Here is a 24,153-nt window from a genome sequence, read left to right as displayed (position 1 = left end):
AATGCAAAGACAAATAAAACAGCAAAATTAAAACCTCATTTTCATGAGTGAAAAACATGACAGCTAGATCAAGTAGATTTCTTCTCTGATCCACTCGTGCAGCAAAACTAGTAATGTGACCTTCCAGCTCTTGTGCAACACTATATATTTCTTCTGCATTGCATTCCCCTGTTTGGGCCAATTCTTCTGCAGCAGCCAATAATTTTTCAGCATTGGTGTATGTATTCTGCAAAGAATGATGAATTATGCGCATTATGAAAAATGATCCAACTTACAGGAACTCAATCTCCTTAATACATTAAATTTATATTATAACCACATTTTGCAAATATGAGTATTATGCAATTAGATAGAATTTTTTAATGAATTAAATGAGGTAATTAAATTGTATGCATTTAATAGCTAAGCATTTCTTTAATGTTTTAATTATGTCAGAAATTTTTTTTAAAAAATTTCATTAAAATTAGATTTCTTGAAATTTAAGCCAAAGTTAAACATTTTCTTTAGTATAACCTGGTATACAAAGAAAGTATAGAGACTTCACAGTATAACCTGGTATACAAAGAAAATATGCCGCCAATCACTCAAAAGGACATGAATGCATGCTTTGAAATTTATTATGTTGCAATACACTGAAACTTAAAAAGCTTCCAGGTTCTTTAACAAGACACATCTGAGAAAGTAAACTGATCATATTTAAAATATTCTTCATAAGGGCTACACAGGTCTTGTATCCTAACCTGAAAAAAGTTGGGTTCAGCACCTGATCAGTCTAAAGAATTTAGATGATATAAAGCTGTATATGCTCAAATATTTTAGAATTAATAATAAAATTTTCTGCAATTTGACTGACAATGGCATTGCTACTCCATTTTATATATGCTAACTGCCATTTGTCAGAAGCATCTAAATTGTATATCCATTACCTACATCCAATAAAAATTCTAATGCAAATATAATTAGATAATTACATATCTACTAACCACTTAAAAGTAAAAATTCTAAAGAAGATGACACTTCTATAAGTCAGAACAGGCACCCATCGTTCTTCAAATGGATATATTACTCATATAATAAATATTAATGTAACATAAAAAATTACAGCACAGGAAATATACATGAAAAACTATAGTTTTTAGAATAATACAAAATGAAGCAATAAAAACATGACCCATGCAATAGTTTATCTACAATAGTTTTAAAACAGCTATTTATAATACTAAATAATTTTACAAAAAACAACAACAATAAAATGATAGTATACAGTACTTCCTCACATATTAACACCCCTTCTATTTTACTAATATCATTGTCTAAAAACTTAAAGCAAAAAATTTAATTTCCAAAGAGCATGGATACAATAAGATCATAACAAATGATTTTTTTTTTTTTAAATGGCCAGGCACTATATAACAAATGAAAAGCAGTCACTGATAAACTTTAGGTACTATTACTATCATAATATGATGTACCTGATATCAGGTACATCCAGGCCCACGGCGACAATAGATGCAAGGTCGTGCAGCAAACGATGGTGCCGAGTCAAAAAGGCACCATTCGATCATTAAAACAAGCAGTTCGTCTCACTGCCTGCCTGAACAGGAAAATTTTTGTCATATTTGAATGCTTCTCTGTGAGTCGACTCAGGTAAAACCTGAGAAGCTACTGATTAGGATCTGTACTTAGGCAGTTTTGACCACGAGTGTTTAAAATCAGTCTCCAAAGGACTGGAGTCATCGCTGTCGATGGTTTTTTCAGGTTCGGCAGGGACAACATGGTACTGTCTTGTCTGTTCTGTTGATTGTGGTGGAGCTATTTAGTCAGATATTTATGGTTGTCCGGGGTGAAACAGCCCCATCGATGGAGTTGGCAAATTCAGCTAGCCTTTAAACTGCTTGAAGTTTTTAGTGGGCGCCTAGAGCCTCAAAACTGCATATTCATTTCTTTTCTTGGTTTTTCACTGGGGTCACCTAAAGCCGAGATCTGTACAGCATGACGTAGTGTTATCTGGCTGGATTGGTGGCCTGGTCTTTCTGACAGTGTTTAAGTGACTTCATTCTGCTGTCCGGGATTGAAGCTCTTGTTGATAGCAGATGTTTTTACCATCCCTTCAAAATGGAAATGTAGAATGTGAGTTTCTGAGTATTCCTGTCGACTCAGCTTAGTCTTAGCTCATCGGCTCAACCGATAGATTTGCGGCCTCTTGGATCACCTCTAGGTGTTGGGGCATTTAACGGTTACAGCCAAAAACATTGCGGAGAAAACAAAAAAGAACGGCCATGACATTTTCTCTTTGCGTTTTATGTCGTGGTCGAAAAAATAGCGGTTCAAAAACTTCGCAGTTTAAAAACATCGTGGTAAAAAATAAAGTACCTACAAATCATCCCTGATGATAACATTGCATACAAGCGTTTTTCAAATTGCATTAGTAACATATTAAGTAACTGACTTTCGTCATAACTAACAAATCGACATCCAAAAAATTGATTGCACACTATACATGAAAATGTTAATGACACTTTAAGAATAAACGGAAACAAAATTAATATGTAAACTTCATTAAAACGATATTAGATCAACAAATGTGAAAGAAAATAATTTGATATTAACTAAGCAACTTTATAGAGGTAACTTCATGCAGTTATTTATGTTCCTTTTTCTAAGCATTTTTAAACTGTATTTTTCATGAAAAAATATCAGTAAAGTTGTATAAAAAAAAGGTTAATTTATTAATGACCTTTGTTAATTAACTATGTAAATTTAAAATTCCATTAAGTTCTGTAAGTTGCATTAATTTTCTACGCATTTAAAATTTTTAAGTGCTTAAGTTTCTTATTTTTTCAGGAAAAATTTATTAGTTCATTCAAAAATATGAAATACAGAAGTAAAAGAATTCCTGTTTCCTTCTTTTGCTTCCAAAACATTGAGCGAATATGCATTTACAACTTTTAAAACCTCAAAAATGCATGTGTGCAATGTGATCATCATGCTATGATTTGTAATTACTTTATTTTTTACCACAAAATTTTGTACTACGACGTTTTAGAACTGCAATGTTTTCTTTTTGCTTTACTTTCTTCAAACGATGTTTTGTACCATGGAGTTTTCGCCTTGCGTTGTTTTCTCCGCAATGTTTTCGGCGGACATCCATTTAACTGGCAGCCTCGACCTTGCCAGGTCTGAGTGCCCTTCTCCTAGCACACTGTCTTATTTGACCAAAAAGTTATAACCAGGACAGGAGTTCGTCTTTGGTGTTTGTTCTCTTCTGTCTTATTTGAACGTGGAAACACTTGACGCCGATGCGTATGTAAGGGTAGACACATTCGACAAATTGCTTAATCCTTATTTCGTGTCTACTGTTGCAATAGTAGTAATTTGTGCAACATTATTATTTTTGTGATTACTTGTTATTATTTTTCTACCAAAAAAAAAATAAATAAATAAATAAATAAAAATAAAAAATATAAAAAAAGGTATGTGCAGTTACATATTATGTTAAATTTAGTTTAAATTTTTAATTCGAAAAAGCAACGATTTGAGCATTATTACTCGAAAACTGTTTACCTCTCATATTTGAACCATTCATTGTCGTATTCTTGGCCACATAAATTACTAATATCTTTCCTCTAAGGTTTTTAATAAGAATGTAGTTCATTCTCCATCGGTCGTAGCTGTTGTAATACAAAAAATACTAAAAACATTTCTTCAATACTCATGTCTGTATTTTCTAAATTAAGATACCCCATACAAACTGATATCTGGTCTTGATGGCTAGCATAAGGTGTACAATCGAGTAAAATAGAAAAATTCTTTGCCTGCTTGATTTTAAATTTGCTTTATATTATATTTATTTATATTTAAAATAATTTGTTTTTATATTATCCCCTAATAAACTTATTGTTTTATTTTGAATTTTATTTCCAAGGTAATGAAGCATAATTTTTTAGCTTGAATTTTATTAATATATACAGACATTGATAGTGTCAAATTTTGTGATCATTTCTATACACTTTACAAAATTATTATATCTTTCGAATAATTTGTTACTGGAACCACGAAAGGCTAAGTTTTATTTCGCTAAAAACTGAATGGCACAGATATTTCTTTCAATAACATCGCGCCAATGCTTAGTTTCTTTTTTAATGAAATTTGAAATTTCAAATGAACAGGTTTACGCTTTCGTAAATATTCTAAGAAATCGGATAACTCTTTCGTTGTTTGGCCAGATTCGACAAAAGTACATCTAAAACAATTTACCTCTTTTGGGAAACTAAAACTCGAAACCAAGTTTTGGTAATATACAGAACAATTTTCTATTAAGGCTTGGGGATGGCAATAAGGGACATGGGCATAATCTGGAATCATCAGACACAGGCAAATGTGTATTTACTGTAGAAATTGTAGATTTCAATAGTATTTCCTCTGTTTTTTCCCAGGTGAAAACACTTGCTAACTCTTTCTGATTATTAGATTCTTTTGGTAATTTCAGTGGTAGCTGAGACGTTAATGGACAACTAGTATGAGTAGCATCACATTGGGTATTCTTTGGGTTTTGGAATTCTAATACTCAGACAGTTTTTTTTTTTTTCTGTTTTTCTTCCGACATCTGTGGAAAAATGAAAACAGAAAACAGAAAAAGTGGAAGTAAACATAAAAGTAGAAAATAACTATTATAAGAAGTATTGCGTAAAATGCTTCTTGAAAACACTCAGAAAGTCACTGTTTGAAATATTTTACTTTGCTTCTGAAAAAAGTGAGTATATGTTAAACCATTGCTTGGAAAATATATAAACTATCAGATCAATACCAAATAATTTAAGGAGGTGGTAGTACTCGTCTGTTTACTAAAGTAAATAAATCAAATTTAAAGTGTGTATTAAAGATGTAATGAAATAACTAAGCATTTTCCTTACGTTTCCTGCATAGCTAAAAATCAGAAAATGGGCAATTTTTAATTTCAGAATAATTTGTATATTTTTATTTCTCTTCAAATCTCAAATAGATATATTTTAAATTCAGTGGTACTCCGTAAGTATGTCATTCTTTTCTTCTTGAAGGATAATAATTTTTAGTTTAATAAACAAATATTTCATGTAAAAAAAAAATTCTGAGTAATTTTTCTCAAATCATCACTTTTCTGAATTAAGAAGCTAACCCAACTTTAACATAATATGTTACTGCTCTTATCTTTTTTATGTAGAATAAATATAACATCAAGCAATCACAAAAAAAAAAAAAAAAAAAAAAAATCACAGTAAAGATAAATGTTGCACAAATTACTAAGATTGCAACAGTAGACACAAAATAAGGACTAAGCAATTTGTCGAACACATCTACGGCTCCCACTGTATCCTTGCATACACATCTGTATCACATATTTTGGTTCACATAAATTTACAAGATCAGCTCAACTTAAGTCAAAAACTGGAACAGCATTATTTGATAAAAATAAAAGCAATATACATAATATAGATCTTATGCATGAACTACATTTTTGCATACTTTTGGAGGAAATGTAGCATCGCCGGTTGAAACTCTAGCTATATCGTTTTCAATAACATAGCGGTGTGCAGAAAAGAATTTTGGATATATCCCTAGATACAGCATTTTTTGTGCCCTTTAGTAATCACAGTTTGAACCTTGTCATAAACTACGCTGAGAACAATTTATTCAGTGCAAACTTATTAGATATGTATATTACTTCATTCTGAATTTAAAAATAATAAGTAGTGTTCAGCAATATATTTGGTATCCAGTGCATTTAGTATATTATTTCGCTTTGCTTGCAGTGTTATTTTTTTATAACATGCAACTTATGTTGCTGTTGACTAATGCTCGCTTGTCTGACCTATAGTCAGCCCAAGCCCACGAAATTCCTTGTGCCAAGCAGCGCAAGATACGGCTGTCGTTGGCAACATCCTTCATCACCTTACCTTGATTTAACTCAGTTTCGCCCCCAATTTTGATGGAAAACGCCCTGGGCGGGACAGGTCCAAATGTCTACCACCCCTCTTCTTCTACCACTAACCTTTTGAGAGGGCTTTCACTTTGCATATTTAGAGTGCCCCCCATGCCGCACGGATATTATACATTTACAAACATCCATGTCTTCTCCCGGATTCGAACCAGAGCCCTTCGGCACGGCAGTCATCAACGTTAACCATTACACCAGTTGGGTGGCTTTTAATAACATAAATGTTATAAACATTCAATAAATATGTTTAAGTGCGAGTTTTAACAAAACACAAAATGTTTGCATATTTAGACAAAAGTTAAACTTTATTTATTATTTTTTATTATTATTATCAGGCATGAAAGTGCAAGTTAGAAAAAAAGCTGAACAACGTGCGGACACAAAATTACACAAAAACTAATTACGCACACGCGACCTCAAAAAAAAAAAAAACATTTTAATAAAATATCAACCTTTTAATATAAAAAGTATTAAACATATGCATATGATTAAACTAAAATAATACTTGTACTTACTATTTTGCTATTAATTTTATCTTGTAAAAAAAAAATCAATAAATCACCAAGAGATTGTAATGAATTTACCTTCTTTAAGATGCTCTTTATGTAACTTAATTTAACAGCTGATATATGAATACTGTACACAACATTACAACACACTAATATACATATTTATGTTATATATTACTGCCCATTTTCAGGCAATGACAAGTTTTAGATATAATATATATATATATATATATATATAACTGTTACTATAGCTCTCAATTATCTTCACTTTTAGCTCAATAAACAGTACTTTATATAATACCAGAAAAAGTAGTCATGTGAGATAATATAGTTACAAAATAACATACAGTTAAAGGAGGAATACAAAAAATAGCTATTTTGTCTCAGTCTCACTCGATCCTGATTAAAAATTTTTAGGAAAAAAGCTTTTTCTTTTTTGCTACTTTTGCAGCCAACTTTTCTAATTTCCATTTGTGAGCTTGTTTCAATTTCTTTTCAGCAGCTTTCAATCCATTGATACTTTTTTTATTTTCTTCTTTATTTTCTGCAATGTTTAATAGCTTTTTTTTTTAATAAGATTCTTGCTCCTCCTTTTCTATCTCTAGCTCTTCTTTGTACAGTTTATGAGCATTCCTTAAATTTTTACATAGAGTTTTGTGTAATGGAGAATGCAAGTGGTTATCCGTACGTCCGACAGATGGCGCCAGCACCGATTGCTGAAATTATTGAAATCAGCTCTCGTTTGATGGTTGCTTGCTCTTCTTTGATTCGATATTCGTATGCATCTAGTTCCACCTTTCCACATAAGCCCCACCTACTTCGCCTTGATGTGAAACAACGTATTTCGCGATCTCGGCTCAGGCAAACTCGAAAAGTTCGCAACAAGGGGTGCCCGCGTTTGATCACTAACCCGGCGTAATATTATACGATGACATGATGTAAAGTTTTTTTACAAAAGAGGAAAGAGGAAGAGAGAAAGAAAAGAGGAAGAGAGAGAGCATGTCCTCCATTTACCACCCCCCACATTTGCCAGTCGCGATTTCTCAACGGTTCTGCATCGATCTCAGAAACAGCCTGGGTGACGTTCAAAAAAGCAGAATTCCGCGAAAACGTGGAAAACTTTCATGCCTATACTATTATTATTATTATTTTTTTTTATATATATATTGTTACTACATAAAGGTGCTTGCTAGACATTTGCATGACGGTGCCGATTAAGCTTGGCGAGGGCCTGGGTACATCATATTATTTTTTAAACAAAACTTATATTCTAATAAAAATAGCAATATCAGTATTACAATATATAATAAATATCTTCTTTTCTACTTCCTTGTAACTTATATCTCGCCCATTCTTATTGTTGTCTCTGCTACTCCTTATTCTCCAAATCATTCTAAATAATTAGAGAAAGTGAATATGCAGCTGACTCAGGGAATCGTAGATTAAATGTTAGTTTGTATTTGTTTCCCTGTAACTGATCATTTCTTATATTAAGCTGTCATAAAGTAAACTAAATATAATTAATAAGTTTCAGAGTGAACTTCAAAGATAGTTTGCAAGGGTTTGTCTTTGTTAGTAAGATGAAAACAATCACTATGTGAATGAATCCATTTTAAAAATTTAGTATAGCACTTTCTCTAAATGCATACAGGATGGGAAAAATTACTTGAATAATTTAAAATTTTCAGAATCTGGCACTAAAACACTAGGGAGAAAAATATGGTGGAAATAGACTATTGGTTCAAATTTAATAACTTGAAGCTCTAAACAATGCAAGTAAATTCTGATATATTTTATCATCAGATACTGCCCCCTCCAAGAGAAAAAAATCTTTTAATTTTTACTTACTTAAACCTGATAATAATTATGGATCTCAGACAGCAAATAAATAGGTTTTTAGGAAAATTTAAAAATAAAAAAAGTAACTAAACATTTCTTTAAGATTTTTAAGAATTAAACCGGTAAAAGACAATCTAATAAGCAATTTTAAAACAATTCAAAGGATGATATACTTCAAAGTGTATTTTTTCCCCCATTTCACTTTTAAACCTAAATAAATAATGAAGGAAATATACAAAGCAATAACATAAAATTAACACATAAACAGTTTATACCTGAGCTACAGTTTCAAAATGTTCATGGCTTTTCTGAAGAACTTTAGCTCGTTGTAAATTCCTACCCACTCCTGTATTTTTCCTTAAAAATACTTCACCATGGTTTTCTAGCCAATCTAGCACCTTTAAGAAGAATTTATTCCAAATGAAAAGCATATTACATGAAAGTAAACATAAAATGGCAAAGTCAGGCTTAAAATTTTTAATTTAAATAGTATGAAGGTAGTTCGATAGCTTATTTTAATAAACTGAACTAATCAGAAGGGAAAAATTTAAGTAACTTACTTGTCTAACATCTTCTTGGAAAAGACCCAGAGCCAAACGTTGATGTAACTTAACTTTTTTTGTATGCCACTGAGTTTCAAGAGCTCTGTGGTGATTTAGAATCTCATGGATGACAGATAAAACATGTTTGGCACCTTCAGAATAATCTGCAGCTGGATTGCAAAGATGATTATTCCCATTCTGATGTAAAATTTCTGACATATTTTTGCCATCATTATGAGACTGAAAGACAAAAGCATAAAAATAAATTATTTGAATTTTATATTAACACATTTCTAGAAACTGTTATTTTGTGCAATTTAATGTAGCAGTAAATTTTAACTTTTTCTTCAAATATAATAAATCATCACAATCAATTAAATATTATCATGCACATTTAAAAACAAATGCACAGCTGCAAAATCAATAAACAAATTCAATTTTTAACATTCAAAAACTAGAAGTGATAATTCAATCAAATACAACATATTTCAATAAAAAGAAATTATTATTAGATTCTTTGAGAAATATAAATTAAAGCTAACAAACTTCATACATGTTTTCTAGAGGACATATCTGCTCTTGGTTGATGGCATACTTGAACAAGATGATCTAATTGATACAGTAGCTTTTTGCTTGTACTGTGGACCTAAAATAATAAAAAAGAATTCTATTAAAAAAAAGTCAAAAAGTCTTTAAAATATATAATTTCTACAGATAAAAATAATATTAGTATATTTAAAAATACCTTTAATTTGATACAGAAGAACTGAATAAATTTAAACTATTTACTCATTTCAGATAAAATTCATTATACATACTTCTGTATATGCTTGGCACATGTTTTCATACAGTGTTTGATGTTGATGAATAACATCTTCTAAGTGGGCAACTTCTCTCGGTACTACAGTTTGCTCACATGCTTTACTCCAAGGTGAAACGTTACTCATGTACTGTAAAACAGCACAATAATTAATTATAATGAGATTTTAAAAATCACCTTTTTTACAATTTTTGCCACATAAAACTTTTCTGCGAATAAATTAAGAGATTGCTAAGTTAAGATAAGTGACAAGCTGCATGCAAGGAAATAATTTGTGCCCAACTAACTTGACTGTGAAATGCTCTAGATTGCAAAGGTGCAGACATCACTGTGATCGGAGTACCAAGGACCAGAGCTGAGTTACCTTAACTGATGAGCCTCAAAATACGTTTACAAGACAGATGTAACATTCAACTCTAGGAGAATGAGGATACAACATATAATAGGACACCATACGATGTACATTACCGTTGAACCATAAAAACGTGAATAGGTTCTCTGATTCTCGACTAAAGTTCTTTAACTAAGTTTTCTCTGAATCTTGATCAAAATTCTTTAACTGAGCTGTCAAACAGAACTCAATTTAAGGCTGAAGCTATGATGGAAATTTTGAAATTTTTGCTATTTAAGGAAATTTAAGGAAAGAGGACATAGTTATTCTCATGAGTTTGCAGTTGATTCTTCTTTTAGGGAATGAAACATTTTGACTCTTAGATTTGTTTATTTTAAGCATAAATGCTCTCCAAGTTTGATCCTCTGAATAGGGTTTGTATTCTTTAGGTCTTTTGCAAGATATAAAATATATGTTTGTTTTGAGAATGATTGCAGATATATTACAAGCTGAAGGAAACAACACGCAACCAATCAGCCTGAAAAATTTATGAATGGCATTGGTATGAAGGTGGAATCGCGGTATAGGTGAGAATTTTGAATGGTCACAATGAATTACACACTTTTAACAGTGCAGCTATGAATGCTGAAAGATTTTAAACTAAACCTTTTGATCCTTATGCCAAGTTGTTTAGGGGTGCAAATGGTAAGAACATCTTCCTAATTAATGGTTGTCCTAATGATAATACTTGTTCTCATAGCACTGCATTAGTGAATGATTCCAGATATATTACAAGCTGATTATCTTCAGGGTAAAGGATTTCAGTGGACAGAAAGGCCTGAATATTCCCTTGATCTAAATCTAATCAAATACATGTGGGATGCACTAGAACACCAACTTGCATAACTACAGCTTTCACCGAGTACTTTCAAGAAATTTTGCATCATTATTCCACATTAATGCATTTTGTCACCACAGAATTCCTGAATACAGCACAAAATTTTATAAAGTTTGCTTTTCAATCAGAGATAACTACACACCTTATTTTTTCCACACATCTCTAAAATGTTGTAACACCAACTTTTCCCTACATCACTTTATATCACATTTCTTATGTTCTCATTTAAATTTACTTTTGCAAAATAGGTAATTCTGATTTATGAGTGTACAGTTGAACCTCGCTATAACGATCTCAGCTTAATGAGCCTCTGGATATACTGAATGAATGTTTTGGACTCATACAATTTTTTACGCAATTGTTATTTTATACTGTTACAGCAAACATACAAGAAAATGAAAATTTGATATAACAAACCCTATAGGTAACTTTTATTGAAAATATTTTTGTATTTTTCATACCATTTCGTGAATTTCTCCAAGTTTTAATGAAAAAATTGCTAACCATTAAAATCATCCACATTTAGAATATTAGTATCCATAAAAGGAAATTACCTTTACATTCTTTTTTTTTAACTTCACCCCCACCTTTTTCTATGTTTTAAACAAAGGCTATGCAAGACAAGTGTAGCACATAACTCTAGGAGAATAAGGATATAATAAGTTTAACTTAGGACACTACATGATGCATAAAACTACTGAAACAAAAAACTTTAAGGAGTCCTCTGGTTCCATTCGGCCTTTCCGATAGGGCTGCCATACAAAACTCTAATCAAGGCTGAAACTATGATAGAAATATCTTAATTTTTGCTATTTATGGAAAGAGGAAGTAGTGAATCTTAGTTTTGCAATTTTACAACTGAATCGTCTTTAAGGGAATGAAAAGTTTTAATTCTTATACAATGTTGTATATAATGTTGAATATTCACAAATACTCAACAGTTTGTTTTGTTTCAGTATGAAATCCATCTCCAAGTTCTATCCACCACAAAGAGTTTGGCATTCTTCAGATCTTTTGCAAAACGTAAGTTATTCTTTATAAAGGTTATTGAATCTTTGCGTTGTAGCCATACATATCTTGGATAAATGGATTATTTCTCAATGGCATTGGATAAGACACATAGATGATGAAATTATCTTCATTTTTAATATTTTTTAAAAGAGTAAAATTATCTTATATTCTTTAACCAAATTGCTTGCATTCTTTTCCTGAATAAAACATTCATCAATATGTGAATTGTAAATGTTACAGATCTGCATTAAAGAGGCAGTGAACATTATTTAAAAAATACAAAGTGGATGCAACGAAATCAGTAAAAACAATTTATTCAAATATACACCTGGAAAAAATCAAAACTCTTATCATTTCTGCTCAAGGAAAAAATTATGATTCAAGGAAAAAGGTGAGGTAGAGGAAGCACAGGGATGTTAAAGAAGGCTTGCCAAAATGATTTGCCATTTAAAGAAGCCGTAACCTGTCACTATCTGGATAAAAGCTTCAGACAAAGCCTGCTGAATTTGCTAGATTATTCAGAGAGAAGGAAAAGAACAAACAAAAAATTTAATATTATGCACAATAATAATTACAATTAAATCTTAATATGATTTTTTATTTAGATTTATTATTCACTTCTTTTAATAGATGTGACAAAACTAATCAGGTTCCCCCCCCCCCTTTATTCAATGTTCAGTTTCATGTTTTCATGAGATAATCTATTTATTGTAACATATCAGATACAGTAAACCACTGGATATGGCAAATCAAACTTCCTGTCCCTAGAAGTTCGCTATTAGGGGTTTCGACTGCATGTCAGGAATGACAAAATAAAGATCTGTGCAAGTTTTCTGTTCTTAGTTACAAAATCATTTCAGTTACAAGAATTTTTACAAGTTGTTCTTTTAGTTTTTCCTTTAGTTTATGTAAGGCAGCCAAAACTTGAAGAGAGCTACTATTAATGTCGAGCTGAATTAATCAGTATCATTTATATATTTATACTGTTATGAATTTTGTATGTGTAAATAATTTTAGATATGTGAAATGTAGAATTCCAAAAATCTGCAAAGCTTGGGACCAGAGGTTGTGCGGATTTTAGTATTTTGCAGACTTCAGGACAGAAAAGATAAAGCATAATATTCAAACTAAAAGTGCAAAATGAATAAGGCGTATTGGATACATTTAATTAAATTAATTTATACATTACTGCAATAATTTATTATATGCATTAAATTATTATTATGTATGTAAATTGATTACATTATTCATTGTGTTATATGTACACAGCATCGAGGTTTACCAATTTCGCCTCATGCAAAGATTTCCGATTTCAGATTCCGGTGTTAGAATCACTGTTGCTGTAAAATTTCAACAGCTTTTCTTTATTTTTCCATATATCATACACAATCATGTCGCAATTCGATACCATTCTGCTATAAATTGAGGAGTAGCACCTGCTTCCATCTATTGCAGAATTTGCACTTTTTGCATTACCATCAATGCACATTTTTCAACGTTGCAAGCAGAAAATCACGAGTGCATTTTTTATCTGTCATTGTGTTAAAAAGGGCTGAAATTAAGAATATTCTTAATTTATCCCCAAAATATTCAGATGAAAAAAAGGTAGCACTAAACAATCTCATGAAATGAAATAACAAAGCTCAGAAAATACAACAACGTGAATCGTGAACTTGAACAAAGAGTTGAGTGAATCGTCTGCTTCTTTACCTCGATGCAGATTAGAGGAGAAAAATTATTTATTTTATCTTATTTTTTTAAAAACTTTTTTATATCAATAATTTGGTATTTCTGTTTTGACTCATTATTATTCAGTAATTATGATGTCATTTATTTGGTAAGTATTTTTTTTCTTTGATATTTCATACTCAATGTTGCGGTTTCCGGAACCTATAAACGGAATGTTTACATTCTGAGAGGCAACGTGGATTTCAGGCGTTGGCAGATTTCAGGTCGGCGGATTTTCAGTATTTGATTGTATTTTTTGCATACTGTAACACAAAATGCTTGTGAGAGAAAGCTCTGCGGAAAATTATGATTATAGCGGCAAGTCTATTTAATAATGAAGTAAACAGCTATCTCACTAAATTGCCAAGATAGCCAAAGCTGGTGATGGTTTTGGTGACAAAAATTTGTTGCCAAGTTTGGCAACTGGTCCGATCTCTGTTTAACTGTAACTGATTCCTACATGTAAGTGTAACCTTATACGTAACTTTATCTACATATGCCTTCTAGTAATTTCTTGGCGGATATAGGGGGGAAACTATATAAGCCAGGATAGAGCATCAGTTGTCAGCTGTTAATTCAGGGCTGACTTCAGAGTACTGAGATATGCATTATACTTAACATTCTTAGTAGTTTGAAGTGTAACTACTGATTGTGCTCTGTGATATTAAGATGAGCAGTACAATTGCTCTCATGAGTTCAGAAGTGTAAAATACTTCTTTTGGGCAAATAAATTTCATCAAGCTATCATCATTTTGTGTGCATTTAATCCATTAAACCCATACACATGCACAATATTTAACCAAAACAATAATATTTAAAGCAATACTCGAGTGTCCCTCAGACTTCAAGAAAGGGATTCAACAGTACAAGTAGGACATAACATCACTAAAAGGCACATTAGTTATAATTTTGCACAAGAAATAAAATATTTATAAAATAAGAAAATTAAGATACATTTGTCAATGTTATTATTCCTAACCTAATAAGGACAACTTTCCTGCATGTTTTGCAGCAGCAAAGTCTTGAAATTTTATATATATATAATCTTGCCTTGAAATTCTGTCAGCGAAGTCTTGAGATTTCTATATATTTTGATAATTTTGAAGCAAGTAAACAAGGCCACTCTTTGACTATGTTTTTGAAGAACTTTTAGCCTCCATGAAAGTGATGTGGTAAGTATATTTATTATTATTTTATAGAAATATATATGAGAATCATACACATGTGATTATGGTTTCAGCAGGTGAAAATGTGCTCTAGCCCATGCTTGGCATGATTTTGAAAACTGCCAATTAGGCACATTTTGTGAAGTGTTTCCTAAAGGATTACAACTCCAGAAGGACTTGTGTGAAAACAAGCATTAAACGGTGATACTAAAGACAACTAAGAGAAATAAAGTTTTCTAATCTACTTTTTTAACTTGTTACTAAGGATATTAAAGAATTCTAACTGATTTTATTAACCAAAAAAACCTATCCATTATTAATGAACTCTCTGACTGCACTCATATTCTTAACCCATCCCTTCCCAAGCCTCTGAAATTGGTCAGAACTTGTCAATCACCAACTAGACTCGAAGATGCTTATGTGTGCATACAAGTTAATTCCCTGTATATTTTCTCTTTCAACATGATAAGCTTTAGATGATCCTCTGCTTTGGAATATCAAGATCACTAACATTGCTGTGCTTATTGCCTAGAAAATTTTTCGTTACAGGAACCTCTTCTGTAGCAATATGTGACAGTATATATATTGTATGACAACAAGTGCTAAGTATAGCTGAATCATGACTTTCTAATATTGAAAAACACTGCTGCCCTTTCTGTCTACATTGCAATTAAGAAATCCATTTATTGAAGTAAATATCAGTTTCTCATTTAAAAAGTAACTTCCATATACTGTCTATTTAATAAAGTCATGAGTGAACAATCACCAATTTACAATAATTTAAGCATAGATTGAAAAATGGCCTCATAAATAAGAGTTAGAAAAGTGTTGATAAGATAAGGGCCATTATAAACAATATTTTCCCATGTTCATGTACTTAATTTATTCATAAATCTGTAACTCAGATTTAAACTCTATTATCTAATACTCTTTTCTGATATACTGATGATTTGCTTTGAGTAAAAGATGATATACATCTAAAAAGCACAACAATAATTTTATACAGAGAAAATACCGTAAATCTTGAATATCAACCCTACACCTAAATGAAAGACTACCTAAATTAGTTAATAAATATGACATTTCATATAAACTTGACTAACATGTAATGAAAATCCTTTTCAATTTATGGTGAATTTTGTTAATATTCTGAACATATATAAAATAAAGTAATGGAAAATAGAAACACCTAAATAAAATAACAAAAAAATTAAATTCAAACATTCATTTTTATAATAAGATAATGACCTAACAAACAAATACATATGATACTAATTTAAGGGCAAAAACAGAAACTTGAAATTACATACATAAAATAGTAATAAAAAGATTGCAGTTTCTTATTAGTAAAAGGTATTTATCAGTTTTTAAATATTTGCTTAGCTTACAGTTAAAAAAAAGAATTCTGTTAAAGTCTTTTATACGATAGTTTATGTGAATACAGAACAAAGTTTGAAATCCATACATCCAATATCTGAAATGATCTAATATTTGGGCCTTCAGACCATCAACTATTTTTCTTTTTTTTTTTTTTTTCTTTTTAATTAGGAATGGAGAATACAATACTCCAGAAAAAACAGGTATGTCATTAAAGCAATTCTTCTTCCGACAATCCAAGACTCTCCCTTATGTTGCTTTCAAACACCTGATGGTTTGATGGTTACAGAATCACATCATGACCTGTGACAATATACTGACTCATGTCAGCAGTGACCTTACTCTCAGCCGTTATGTGGTGTGGTTGTGCAGGTGGTAATACTTTTCAATCCGAGGGGACCTAAACAATACATGAAACCCTAACACATATTTTTTTAGAGTGGAATGTTGCTAATACTGGGTTTCTTTTGTTGGCATAATAGTGGAAAGAGAGAAAGAATTAGATTTGGAAGATATTAAGTTCATTTGCGTTCTTCCTTAACTAACTAGGTCCAGCTTATTTATTTGCTGCATGCCTTAATTAACGTAGCCCCCTCATCAAAATTAAAATCTGAATTTTCAATTATGTCGAAAAGACTTTCTAACTCTGGAGCTGTAGCAATACCTACAAAGCAAAAGTATATTTGGTGTGTGCTTTCTTTAGGTTGCATAGGTGAAATTTGGGTAAAAATCAGCAAATCAGCAACAACATTTTGGAGTAGATTTTTAAATGTTATAGAAGGTAAAATTTTCCAATTAATAGAATTTGTGAAGAAGTAATAATTAATGAGGACGACTTAGCAAACATTTTCCATTGTGATGCAACATGCCCCAATCTGCTATCAACTAACGAATGGCAAAATCTATACTATGATTTCAAATCCAGAAAATATCACTACCAATAGTGATAAAAGTAACAAGAAAATTTTTTATTTTGACAGACAGTATAGTGGGAATTTTTGACATCGCAATTATGGGATTTAAACAAAGTTTCTTTGTAACTGAACAAGTAATTATTTCCAACTATAAAATTAAAGGAAAGTATTAACACATAAAAAAGAAAAAAACTGAAATAACTTATATTGCAGGAAATGTTTAATAAAGTCATAAATACATTTCATAAGCAAATATTTTGTATTTTCAGTTTTATAATTTCTACATGTCATTTTAATAGATTCAAATTGATGATCTAAAACCCAAAATCATCAAAGTCACAATGATTCTGCATCTCATACGTAGTACTCTATTTGCAAATGTATTCAGGATTTTTATAACAATATTAAAGAAATTACAATCTAATGTATATCGAAAAAAAATTTACCAAGAAATAAATCTATATTAATGTATAATTTAAAACATGAAAGAAGAATTAAATGTTGATTTTGATACTTTTGGAAATGCATTTTATATTTACTGATAATAAATATCAAGAACAGAAAAACTTATCTCAGAAAACTATCTTAAAAGTCAAAGTATAATTATGACACATAGGATGCACGTTTCTCTCAGAATAAACAAATAAGCAAACAAAGAGAACAGAAATTCACAAGCTACAAACAAATTTAACAAAGAGTTTGTAATGAATAATTATTTGCAAAGAACAGAGAACAAAATTGAGTTAAAAGAAAGGAAAAGAAAATTACAACACAATTTAACATTATCTTAAAAGCAATCTAACAAAATAGAACTCTTTTTTTGTGTTGTTGCATACAACAATCATTTTGTAATTTTGAATGAATAAATTCAAAAGAGAAAATTTGTTCTAATTCTACTAGTTTTAATCTCAACTACATTCATATAAAATTATTCACAAATGATACAATCTTTGTTTAATATTCCAAATGGTAGCGAAGTAAAGCAAGATTTCAGAAACAGTGTAGTCTGAGCAAGACTTCCAAAGTTCTTCCATGGTGAAAAAAATCCACCAAAAGAAATCAATTTTTACTCACTGCATATCAATATTATAATATCAAATTACCAATCAATTTTAAAATATTGCTACTCAGTTTAAGGACTTTCAAAATTTGTATATTTAGTTTCATTTGGATGTCTCCAATAGTCTTCTATAAATATGTAATGTGTAACTTGCTTATCACACACTCTCTTTACACTCAATAAAGATAATATTCAAATTCGCTGAAATTCTTTTCATATTTTATATATATTAATACCTGTAACTAATACCATTAAAATTTACACACCTGTTCAGCTTTTTGATGAAATAAAACAGAAAGTGCAAGAACAGTTGTTCTTTCATCAAGACCAGCAGCAAATTCTTTCCAAGCTCTGTCAAGACGAGCTGCTATTTGCTGAATTGTAGCTGCTGAGTAATGACCACCTTCAATCAACCTGGATGCAACTGACAGTATTCGATTGATATTGACATACACATTCTGAAAATGAAAAATACATGGGTCAATTTTACACATTAAAATATATGATGAAGATTTTTATACACAGAATATTTCCAGGAAACTTCTTAACTTCAATCCAATTAATCTATTTATACCTTATTTATTTTAATCTAATTATATCCTAAGAATAGTTCTTATTCTTCAGTCAAAAATTATACTCACTTTTTATTACATACTCCAGCAGACATGTTTTCATTTTGAATCATATTAAATCTACTTAAAATATAGGATTTCTTTAGACTAAGAAACAGCATTGAGAAACACTTTTAACTTTATATTCAGAAAAATGAAAAGCACCCTTGTGTTATCCGCCCAACTCTCCCACAAAGTTAGCATTCACTGACAATTAATTTTTCACCAATCTAATGCATGAAAAACATTAAACAATTTTAAAACATGGCAGCCTGCTGAAAATTACATAAAACAGTATTGCATTAATGAAATTAAAAATGCAAGAAACATCCACAATAAAACATTAAATATAAATAAAGCAAATATTCAAAATGAAACAGTAATAAATAAACTAAAATAAAAGCACAACAAACCATCCATAACAAAACACTTAACTATATCAAAATCGTAAAAAACAACCTTATATTTAGCGTAGGTATAATGAAACACTCAATCGATTTCGAGGGCAGCTAAAGGTCCCTCCTCATCAGGAGAAAGAAATACATAGAAAGAAGAAAATAGGAATCACAGAAACACGTGGTGCTTATCAGCATTGCACGTGGTTATAACTAGATCTAGTTATAACCACATGCACATTATCTAGTTATAACCACATGCACATTATCTAGTTATAACCACGTGCAGTGCTGATAAGCACCACGTGTTTCTGTGATTCCTATTTTCTTCTTTCTATGTATTTCTTTCTCCTGATGAGGAGGGACCTTTAGCTGCCCTCGAAATCGATTGAGTGTTTCATTATACCTACGCTAAATATAAGGTTGTTTTTTACGATTTTGATTGTCACATTAGCGTGTTTCTCTTCTAGTCTACTTAACTATATGTTTTCTCAGTCTTCTGTCTGTGTGCACAGTGATCCATTTCAATGGTGGAACAAACCATTGAAACATTCAATCCATGGAATGTGCATTCCTGCACTCACTATTAGTAGGCAAAACATGATATTACAGAAAAAATACAATACTTTCTTTTTCATTCGCAGGCACACAGTAGTATTACGAGTTGTTACAAGAAAAAAACTCCACATGCTAATCACAACAAATAGAAACCATAAACACAATTCTTGAATTTCAAAATCTATCATGTGAATTACCATCGAGATAAATGGTAGCATTATGCGCTGGTGTAATGAGCGTGCAACCATTAGTGGGTTGCCAGATAAATGGCTTTTCATTAAATTCTGGACTGTCTACCCTGACAACCTAATTGCTTTGCCGAATGATTCTTATGAAGGTTGGACGGGTAATACAGTAGTACCAAATGACAATAATGAAAGTATATTTTATTCTTGACTTTAACCCTTTATTTGGCACAGCTGCTAACAAGCAACATGAGTTTTCATTATTAGCCAATAAAAGAGTTAAAGGAAAAATTTTTTAATCTACTAAAAACTCAGTAAAATGCTTAATACATAACAGTACAAATGATCAATCTATCTGCTTTTAATACTAATTCATAAGATTTAAAAAATACTTAAGACTGTACTCGTAGTATTACATAAACCATACAAAAGAGGAAATCAACATGTAATAAGGGGACAGTGGACGATGGTTTCAGCAAAAATCGACTAAAAATTGCGAAATAAAAATTTCATGTGATAATATTCTACGGTTTTAACTCTATCATCTACAAAAAAACTGCTTGTGTGTAAAATTATTTTTAAAGATGTTATAAGCATTTGAATATGCTTGTTTACCTTTCTTGTGACATTTAAAGGGACATTTAAATGTCAGTAAAAAGGTAAACAAACATTCGAGAATCATTATTTTAATTTCCAAGACTAATATTTTCCATTATTAGTAAGATATAAATGTGTAAGATATGAAGACAGTAATTTATGCAGATTTGTTTCACTATTCTTCCACGGATGACTCACCCCAGACATTATAAATGCCAAATAGGCGTCATATCATGATGTTTTTTTGTTTTTTTTTTCCCCAAGTAGCATTGCCAAAAATAAGAAACCTAAATCTCATTCGATGATAAAAACCAAATTAAGCAGTAGATGTTTTATCCAAAATACTGTCAGTGTATCAAAGACTAGCCAGTAATGAACTTTTAGGAAGATGCATATCTGGAGAAACACAAAACACCAAAGAGATTTTACAAAGCGTCATTTGAAAGAACTGCCTCAGAGAAACATTTGTATTGAAAACAGACTCGAAATAGCTGTTATCACAGCAATTAGTAACTTCATTTTGAGTATTTAAATACTTTAGGTATGGAATAGGAATATATAAATTCATGTTCAATATCTATTGGGCAAAGGCAAGATACACATCGCATAGACCAATGTAAAAAGAGGTGTTCGTTTGGATACAAGAAAAGAAGAATTGCCAAAAAAACTGTGTAAAGTAGCTAAACATACTGAAAATGTAAATAAGGAAGAGGAAACATATGGTGCAGGAAGTTTTTAAAGTTATTCTTAGTTTAAAAAAAAAATAGATGAATTTACTGAAAGTGTTTGAGAAAATTTCTAAAATAATATTAAGTATTTCTTACCATTCTACGATTTTATTAGTAGAAAAATTATTTTTATGCATACGTAAAATAATGTTAAAATAATTTACATTAAATAAAATCATATATTAGGACATACTGAGAAGTAAATATTACAGGTATGCGAAAAAATATTCTTAAAATGTATTTTTCACATGATGAAATTTTTGTGATTATTACCTTTTCAAAATGCTCCATGCGCTTTAGTTTATGTTCAAAATGAATGTAATTTGTAACTTAGATTCCTATTTATACATGTAACAAAGCTTAGTATACATTTTTGAATGCAAATATATTAAGGGGATAAAAATCCAATTAAAGTGTATTAAAGTGGGGAATTTTGTCCAAAATTTAGGTATATGTGAAAGAAATATTAATTAAAAACTAACATTTTATGCAATTCACTAATTGATACTAAGTTGTGTTTGTAATGCATTTTCAATAAAAATAAAGCAAAAATAACAAGAAACAGAAAAAAATTAAATTGCATGGAGCATTTTGAAAAAATTTTTAAAAAAATTTTTAAATCAAAAAAAATTAAATTGCAACGAGCCAGAAATTTTTTTCAAAGATATTTGATGTAACTATAATAAAATATACATGCATGCAAAGTTTTACATATCTATGACAATAATTTAAAAAAAAAGTATTTGAATGTCCACTGTCCCCATAAGACTAATGTTTATTAACTGGACATTATAAATGGGAACAATATGTAATAAATAACCATAATATTTTTTTTAAATTAAAGCATGGTTCTTATAATTAATTTTCTTTAATTCTATAGCAATTAAAAAAATAAAAATTTTAAAAATGTATGTGAAATTTCATTTCAGAAAAGACAAAGCTGCAGCTTTGGAAAATGGCCCTTGAAGTTGTTTTGAATCAGCACCTACATTTCAAATATAGGCTCATTAAAAAATACACAATTTGAATTAAATTTAAAATAAAAAAAAAAAAAAAAAAAAAAGTTACTTTTTTTGCTTCCAAAACTGGCAACAAATATAGTGTGCATAAAATTATTTCTGCCGCATGACAACTTACCATTTGAGAAAAATGCAAGCAGAAAAGCATTTGGATCTCATGAAGATCAAATCTTGAGCATATATTATGATATCATAAAATTTCTTCTGTTATGAAAATACCACAAACAGAACAAAGCTACAATATTAGAACTATTGGGGAAAGGCAGAAATTATCTGGAGCTCTTCTATTATTGGAACCAGATTCAGAAATATATGTATGCATGTGCATGTATGTGTGTATACACATAAACTGGACATTATAAATGGGATTATAATATATTATAATGGATACAGTTACATGTGTGTATACACATACGTACTTATGTATATACACATGCAGAAACTTGAATACATACACGTATACATACATTTTTTTTTAATCCAGTCCCAATAACAGAAGAGTACCAGCTAATTTAGAGGTCTTAAATAATGCTAGCAAAAGACTGCAGCTTAACACTACAATTACGGTGGTCTTCGTATACCTAGTATTATGGCGGGTGTCATTTTGACCCCTTGATAAGATATCTGTATATTAAGACACCAATAACACGCCGAATAAATACTAATTCAGAAGTCAAACAACAAAATGTTTTTGTTGTTTCATTTCTGAATTAATATCTGTATATTTCTCTATATGATATAATATATTTGTGAAAAAGAAATTAAAATAACGCAAATTATGACAACTACAGTTTATTTTAAAGAATATAGAGACTTTGCAGGTATGTAGTCAAATAGTGAACAAGCATTTATATATTTCCATTAGAAAATGTAAAAAAAATTTTTTTTTTTTTTTTTTTCAATAGATTACATTTCAGAAACACAGAAAATAAAATGTATAAATATTTACGCAAATTTTTCAAAAAAAAGTGGTTTTTACTTCAAATATTAAAGTATTTTAAAACAAACTTTTTGTTATAGAAATACAAAAAATTGAAATATATAGAAATATTTTATTTACAGATAATATATTAGTCAGCGCAGCAATTAGCACACACGCCTATCTTTCTGATTTTTTGTGTACAATATCCGCATACATATTTATTACAGTTGTCGCAAATATTAGAAGTTTTGTTACCTTTGCATTTCCTTACTTGACAATTCTTCCTTTTTTTTATTTTTTTATTCTATTGAATCTTCTCCATCCACAAAGACACTTAAAGAGAGAACAATTTTTTTTTTTTACTAGATATATATTCTTCTCTTAGTTCTTCTGCCAAACGCAATAGAAAATCCCTTCTGCTGATATTTTCTTTTGCAAGTTCCTTATACAGAATCCACATGTTTATGCCTGCTAAGTCCAAAATATTGTAGAATACATGTACTGGACAACGGGCGTGATGGTGCTTTTTTCATGGAGTACTTTCTTGACATTTGATCCAAAACATCTACCCCGAATTTTGTACAATTGTAAAACTGTATTACATCAGCAACCTTCTTTTCATTAGATTCAAATTCAACTGATAAATGGAGTGTGCTTAACAAAATTACGTTTTTTTTCCTTTTACCTTGATATGATGTGTTATATAGTCGTGTTTCATCACAACTGAAGAAAAAGTTCGTTTCTTACAATTTTGAAACTAGAGGGAATTTCTCTTTTTGCGTGATTTACTGTTCCAACATGATTCAATCCTTTTGATTTTAGGGATTTTGTAGGTTTTACTGACGTAAAGAAACTGTCTGTAGTTATATTTCAGCCAGTATTTTTAAAGGATCAACTAAACAATTTACTACGTTCTCTCCTAAACTTTGATCACTTGGTCTCATTTCATCTTTTCCTAAATATGGAAAT

At 30.2% G+C, this 24,153-nt stretch overlaps 1 protein-coding gene across 3 annotated transcripts in view; it reads right to left on the bottom strand.

Moving 5' to 3' along the window:
• Window positions 1-24,153, bottom strand: part of trio (trio Rho guanine nucleotide exchange factor) — a 220,188-nt gene that overhangs the window by 138,700 nt on the left and 57,335 nt on the right. For all 3 annotated transcript variants that reach the window (XR_015040424.1, XM_085813909.1, XM_085813910.1), the window contains exons 10-15: window positions 18,436-18,627; window positions 9,683-9,814; window positions 9,418-9,510; window positions 8,883-9,104; window positions 8,598-8,720; window positions 35-226 (exon numbers count right to left, since the gene is read on the bottom strand). Coding sequence is in view for 2 of the 3 variants with exons in the window: in XM_085813909.1 (XP_085670035.1) it covers window positions 35-226; window positions 8,598-8,720; window positions 8,883-9,104; window positions 9,418-9,510; window positions 9,683-9,814; window positions 18,436-18,627 (954 nt within the window). In the remaining variant the exon portion in view is untranslated. The remainder of the gene's footprint in view (window positions 1-34; window positions 227-8,597; window positions 8,721-8,882; window positions 9,105-9,417; window positions 9,511-9,682; window positions 9,815-18,435; window positions 18,628-24,153) is intronic.

The sequence above is a fragment of the Stegodyphus dumicola genome, chromosome 3 (assembly GCF_044657685.1).
Source record: "Stegodyphus dumicola isolate Sdum_Otavi_A_Nest chromosome 3, ASM4465768v1".
Taxonomy (NCBI): Eukaryota; Metazoa; Arthropoda; class Arachnida; order Araneae; family Eresidae; genus Stegodyphus; species Stegodyphus dumicola.
Note: the sequence above shows the minus strand (reverse complement) of the source record. Positions and strands in the feature narration are given on the sequence as shown.